Source organism: Metopolophium dirhodum, chromosome 8 (assembly GCF_019925205.1).
Source record: "Metopolophium dirhodum isolate CAU chromosome 8, ASM1992520v1, whole genome shotgun sequence".
NCBI lineage: Eukaryota > Metazoa > Arthropoda > Insecta > Hemiptera > Aphididae > Metopolophium > Metopolophium dirhodum.
The window spans coordinates 7,702,080-7,709,261 of record NC_083567.1 but is presented as its reverse complement, the minus strand read 5'-3'; the positions used below and the strand labels follow the sequence as shown (position 1 = coordinate 7,709,261).

General features: G+C 33.6%; 1 protein-coding gene across 1 annotated transcript; it reads left to right on the top strand.

Annotated features, from left to right (window-relative positions):
• Positions 1 to 981: 981 nt before the first annotated feature.
• LOC132951052 (uncharacterized) lies at positions 982 to 6,748 on the top strand. Its single transcript, XM_061022745.1, has 2 exons — positions 982 to 1,494; positions 5,107 to 6,748. The coding sequence occupies exons 1-2, from the start codon at positions 1,483 to 1,485 to the stop codon at positions 5,737 to 5,739; spliced, it is 645 nt and encodes a 214-aa protein (XP_060878728.1). The 5' UTR covers positions 982 to 1,482; the 3' UTR covers positions 5,740 to 6,748.
• Positions 6,749 to 7,182: the final 434 nt, after the last annotated feature.

Genomic DNA, 7,182 nt, shown 5'->3' with positions numbered 1-7,182 from the left:
AACATCGCACTAATACAAGTAGGTGACACAAGTCACAACCGTCGCAACAGTTTCGTGTACCTACATTTTAAATTATATGTTAGTATAAGTATGTTACTATATTATATATACAGAGTGATTCGCCAACCATGATGCTCACCCCTTTTTCCTTCAATAAGTAATGCAGTTTTTCAAAATCTGATTTTTGGAATTTTTAAATATACTCAGAGACAATAATATTTTCAAACTTTAGATTTTTTTGTATTACTTAAGGAGTGTCCTGTGGATATACAAACTTCTCTTTTTCTAACGAGAAACCCGATTTTCTATTGTAAATTATTTAGCGGATGGTTTTTTTGAAATTTATGACGTATCAAAATGAAAATTCTAGCTAGTCGTTTTGGAGTTAGGTATTATTAACTTTGTGTATAAAGGATAATGGGTTCGGAAGATATAGTGGTTATGGTGAATCCAACATTTTAATAATTTATATTGATCTATCAATATTTATAATTTGTAAAAAAAATAGCTCAGTATATAATCACTAGGATCCTAAAATATTACATCTACGTATTTTATATTTTTGCAGTAAAACCATTTTTAATAACTCAGAAACTACTTAGTTCGAGTTTTATTTTCCTTTTATTAATTTAAATTGAAAAGTTGGGGGAGGGGGGGGGGGTTGAAATATATATAAGATTGTATGTCCTGTCTCTACTGAACAGCCTTTAAGTAAACTTAAAGAATACTTCTTGAGATTTGTTTGTAATGTAATACAAAAAAATCTCAAGAATTCCAAAATGTGGTCTTAAAGCATATTAAAAAAAAAATCAGAATTTAAATTAATTAATTATTTAAAGAAAAATGGGGGTGAACATGGTTGGTGAACCATCCTGTATAATATATACGCTGTAGTTCTGTACATAGAAATATCGTATACAAGCGTTCAAAATTATTAGACCTGCGCGCACACACACACACACGCACACACACACATACGCCACACATTCGACGAAGTCACTGGGTCAAGTCTCTCGCTCACATGGCGTGGGCCGAACAGGTATTATTCATTATAATATGGTGCTTACACCCGCCGGGGCAGACTTATTGCATAACGACGACGACGACGACGATACGTCGAAATCGTTAAAAGACAGCCGCAGAATGCGCGGAACGAAGAGTCGTCTTGGTGCCACGCTGCCACGCAGTTGTCGATGCGGTTGTGGTCAAAGATACATCTACCACGGTATAATAATAATAGTAACTCACGGGTCAGCGCAAAAATATCACTGCGGGTAAAAAATACGGGCGAAATTCGAATTTGGTTTTTCTTTTGCGCGCGCTACGAATGTTTACGGAACCGCCTTTTAACACTTCGGCCGCCGTAGCCCGTACTTGCAGCAGTTGTTGTTGTTGTTGTTGTTATTGTTGTTGATCGCACGGCGAAACTATCATTTCATAATATAGCGGATCGATTCATCGCGAGGCTGCCACTGCACAAAGATGAGAAACGCGGTAAATATTATATTATATTTTTATGAATATGACATAGTTTTTATCAATATTTAATATCATGGCTGTGTACGAGTGGATTACCTACGCGATGACTAAATCGTGGAACACTTACCTGACTTGATCAACGGAACACGGGTTCTAGTCTATATATTTATAATATCATAAACGTAGATAGTAAAATAATATTATACCGTTCGACTGTTGTCATTTTTTCTGCATTTTTCGGTATTCAATATAATAACTTGTGCGATATCATAATGGTGGGCACCTGTACAAAAAGCACAGGAAATTCAAGTTAATTGTCATTTGTCAGGGACTGGCGTATCTTAAGTTGTTCAGATTTAATCATTTTTCAACGTTGAACAATCTTGTTTCAAAACGATAATTTACTTGTATGACAATGACATATTTTATTTCTATAAATTAATGCAACCAGGTAGTAGGTATATGTCGTCCTATACTCCTATATATGGGCTATATTATGTTCTAGCTATAAGTACTATAATGTGAAGGTGCTATTGTTTAGGCGCTATAATGAATGATGATACCTGCTATAATAAGTAATATTTTACATTCTGAGCTTAGTGATAAATGTATTGATTTTACAATGATGTATTGTTGTTTTTTTCTATATAGGCACACGATAAACAGTCGATATAATGCTTGGATTTTTAACTTCAGTATCTTTTTATTAATAGGCTCTAAACAATTAACACTTAACTATGGCATAATGATATTTATTTATTTAATTCCAATTATTATTTATTACATGATAAAATAACTTTATGTTAACTATGATAATAATAATATGCAATTTAATAATGATCTGAAAACTGTTTTTTTCACTGTTATTAACATACATAATATGGAATTGTTAAATTTTTGTGCTATTACAATATGATTCACAAACTTTATTAGGCTGAAATGGTTTTTTAAAAAATATATATATTAAGGCAGAAACGAAAATTGAATCTTTTTTGTTTTGGAGGAACGGGAAAACAAAAATTTATTTGGGAAAAGGTTTTTTCGCTGAAAAGGACCATATCCATGAATAATATACGTTCTTATATAATTAGTTCAACGTTGTGTCATAATAAAATATAGATATCATCACAATTTCGATTAACTACTTTTAACAGTTATCAATCACAAACACAGTGTACCGGATCATTTTTATTTTAATTACATGGTTAAGACCTAGGACACTTATTAGGCCTTGAGTAAACAGTAATTGTACGAAATACGAATTGAGGATGGCACCTCCTATATTACGATAGATTTTTCTTTCAATTTTATGGGCTTAAATATATTTTATTCCAATTGCAATAACGTTTAAAAATATTATTGCGCTTTGCTAATTGCAGAATAGGTAGGTTGGTAGATAGTATACTAAATACTAATATTACTAATTATGTTAATCAATAACAAATGCTTTGAATAATAGTTATGAGTGTTATGAAAACACGAATAAAATAAACAAATAGTTTAGGTTAGGAATTAGGAGACATTGAGACAATGTTTTTATTGACAAAAATATTATGACCCCATGGACCTACGCGTTATAGTTATCGGGTCAATTCGACTTTCGACATTTCTACTTAATAATTAATAATGCATAATAATATGTATCTACTATATTCATATAACAGATACCAATTACTACTATAATCTGGAGTCTGGACTCTGCTCATATAGGTTGTTAGCTGTGTTTATACTTTATACCTCAGCCTAGATTTGCAATGCATATTGTACAATTTATATATTGTATATGGCATTAAGCATTAAGCATTTAGATATAATTATATTATTAGCTAAGTACATACTTATATTGTGATACAAATTGCAAAATCGACAAATCATTCAACATTTTTATCGACCCAGTACATTTGTACGAAACTTTTTATCGTAGAATTTATTATTTATCTGTAGCGATCGCGATGGTCCGAATACACCATACCTATACGTCCTACGTACCTACTGACAATAATAATTTAATATCGCCTGAAATCGACTTAAATCATGGAAAGCGACAGGACGACACGCATGTGTGTCTCGCTCGACTCTCGAAGATTTCTGTAACCTATATATTGATCAATTGGTGCAAATCGTTCGTTACACTTGATGGTCTTATAATTGATAATATACATGTATAATTAAATGTTGCGCAATAATATATAATTTTAAAATGTTAAAATGCAAATTACAGATATGCTTATACGTGTAACCGTATAGGTAAAGGATAAAATTCTAATTAATGAGGAAACTTGTATATTTTTTTAGTTTACAATTCTATACGATGTGTATCATCTCTAGTTTCTATTATACGTAACACTAATATTGTTGTTTTGTTTGTTTTCATCTTAAAATGTTGAACTCCAAAAACATTGGGTAATTATTATGAAACACAAGAGGTAAAATACTAGAATGCACTATGCACACGCTCGGGGAAAAAACAAACTTTTACTCAGATGAGGTCATAAACTACCTATATAGGTAGTTAAATATACGTTAAACGTAGGTACCTATTATATAGGTACCCACGTTTAACGTATTTTACATATTATTTAAAAAAAAAAATGAAGCGTTAAAAATAATAATCATTCTTAGTCATAAGATATGTCCAAATAAACTGTGCAACAACCATTAAGCATTAACCACTAACCAATTATATACTGCTAGTTAAAATTTGAATTTTAAAAGCTATTTATTTGTTGGTAAGTTTTAGATTATCAAGTCAACAAATTGACTCTGATTTGGAAGCTAATGCTAAAAGATAAATTATAAAAAACAAAATACAATTATATAACTAATTGGTGTGGTATCTACTGTGGTGAAGCGTTGTATCATTAATAAATAATAGGTAAGTTATAACTGACTATATACCTATATGATACAATTTAGTCGGTGAATACAAATAAAGCTATGTGTAGGTAACTATATGTTCAAAATGTAGAGTGCTAGGTAAAAGATTTGAAATTGCGAATTTTATCGTGACTTAATTTCGACTACCTATAGATATGATAAGTGATAACGAATCTACACGACTTAATTATTTGTTTAACATTTTTAAAAAAAAGTCGGATTTAGTAAACTTCGAACCAATTAATCTAAGCGTTGGGAGGCATATTAGCTATTATTATAGGTTTTATAAAATAGAAGTATAGAACAAATTGAAATACACTTTCAGCTGCTAATCAGAAACTTAGTTTAAGAAAACTGTTGTAGGCCTTGATTTTCATGAATATCAAAATTTTGAAAGCCAAATGTGTTTTTTAATGTGAGGTCAATAGGTTTTCAAGTTACAACATACCTATTGGGCTTTCAAAACGTTTGTCGCATTATTAGATCGATCGGTAAACGTTGGAAACAGCATTCCTATGAAAGAAAATCACTGCTGACCGGCTTTCGAATTACAGAAGTTCCAAATCTTAACTCGATAGTCAATATAGATAATTATATTAATATATTGATGTCATACATTCATAGCATTCATTAGTGATATCGCATACCTATTGTAGAATTCAAATCATTTAAAAAGCGTACCTATACAGGTAGGATTGTTTTGAAAATAATACTGATTATTTCAAATAATATAAGTAATCGTTTTCACAGTGTCTGTTGGCGGCCTTTTGGTTGGCCACGTGCACGTTGGTCATCGTTGGCCGCGTTACCGGGGTGGAGTTCGATCAGAGGCAGCCTTCGTCGTACGGCGACGACTATTCTTACTACGGCGAACACAGTGTGGCGGCGCCAGAGAGCGAGGAAGTGTCGGCGCGCACCCATCACGCAAAGCTGCACAAGTTGAAGAAGCTCAAGCTCAAGAAGCGTCTGTTGCTGCAGTGCCTGTTGGGGCACGGCCGGCGGCGGCGCGACACGTCCGAGGCTTCCGGTCGATTCTTTCTTCCGGTCGTATTGCAGAGCACCAACGTCAACGTGGGTTCCGGCGGCGGTGGATACGGCGGCCATCAGCAGCAACAGTCGATGCACAGCGGATGCATGCAAATGTTCGGCGATGACAACAATCACGGTCCACTGGGCTCGCCGCCGTCGTTGGGCTCGTTGGGATCGTTGGGCTCGCCGTTAGGCTCGCTGGGCTCGGCGCTCGGTTCGCTGGGCTCGCTCGGGCCGGCTCCAGTGTCGGAAGAGACGGAAGAGGGCGGCAACCGCAATTACGCCGCCGACTGGAACAGATATGCCAGACAGTTCCGCCGCAACTTTGTCAGGCCGCTGTACCGCCTGTTCTAGGGATACGTATATTATATAGTCGTCTCGGCTGTTCGATTCGGTCCCGTCGTTATTATATATTTATATATATTAATCGAGATATAAAGCGGAACTAATTCAGGCTTGATTATATTATATAGTCATTATAGTAATTGTATAATAATGTGTTATACCATCGATTATGAATACTAATTACTAGCACAGTACTAGTGTAGTGCCTATTTATAATCAATGGTCATATAAGTAGACGGAACCCATTAAAACTGGATATGTTTTATAAGAAATATGCCTTAACCCAGGGTTAACTTAACTACGGGCTGCGACCATATTATTCCTATTTTATAAATTAAGAGTTTAAACTTTAAAAGTTATACCGCCTACTCGCGTGTCGATGTATCATATCATTATCATATTCATAACCGACACCGCCGGCTGTCTATTAATTTTTAGTTTAATCCCAGAATCAACTCTTTTGACTTATTGGAAATTATTTTACTAACGCTTTATCCAGGCATATGAAAAAATATAGGTACCCCGTACCCAACCACTATATCACTTGTGGCCTCCAGCTCACTTCCTGGGAACCCACCAAGACACGAGACACCTCTAAAATGGAATTGGTGTCATGGCCCGCGTGACCGGAATAAGTAGATTATCTCCATATCACCCGGATATCCCATTTGTGGGAGTCCATTTCGTGTGTTTTTTTTATATGTCATGTCACTTTTGTATCATTGTAAAAATGTAAAATAAACTACTTAACACTGTACATAACATATTGTATAGATCGTAATATTTTCAAAAATAAGTTATTTTAGTTTTTTTTTTTTAACGTACAAGTAAAATAATAAGGTTTTATTAAACTATTTTAATCGTGATCGTTGTTGTAAGTTATAAATAATTATTAACCTACGCGCAATAAATAGATACCAATAGGCAATAGTACAAAAATACAAAATATGTTAAGAGTTTTAGTTTTAGTTCAGTTCAGGTAAACTATCAGTTAACAAATAAATATTTAACACTAAAAGTTTAGTTTTTATTTTTACAAGCAACATAAAATCTGTATCATTATAGATACAATAAGAATATAGGCTAAAAGTAATAAATATGACAGCCGACATGTAACATTATTTTGAAGTAAGGAGCCGCCCATTGATATTTGATGATATTGCCTATACAAGTTTATAGTTAACATGGAAAAAGGGAATAACTTAACTCGGTGACAAAAAGTTACCTAGCAAGTTTTTTTTCATTACCACCTGGGGTCACACATAGTGGTTGACAATTTACAACTTTCAATTTATTTTTAAAAATAGGTATACTTCTACTTTACGGGACACCTTTTTTTTTTGCAATTTTTCTTTTTGAAACTGGTGTAGTTAAGTACACTGAAAGCGATGGTGAATTCAGAATTTGGCGCTCAGGCATAGATTCGAAGACACTTCAAAGTTAGTATATTAT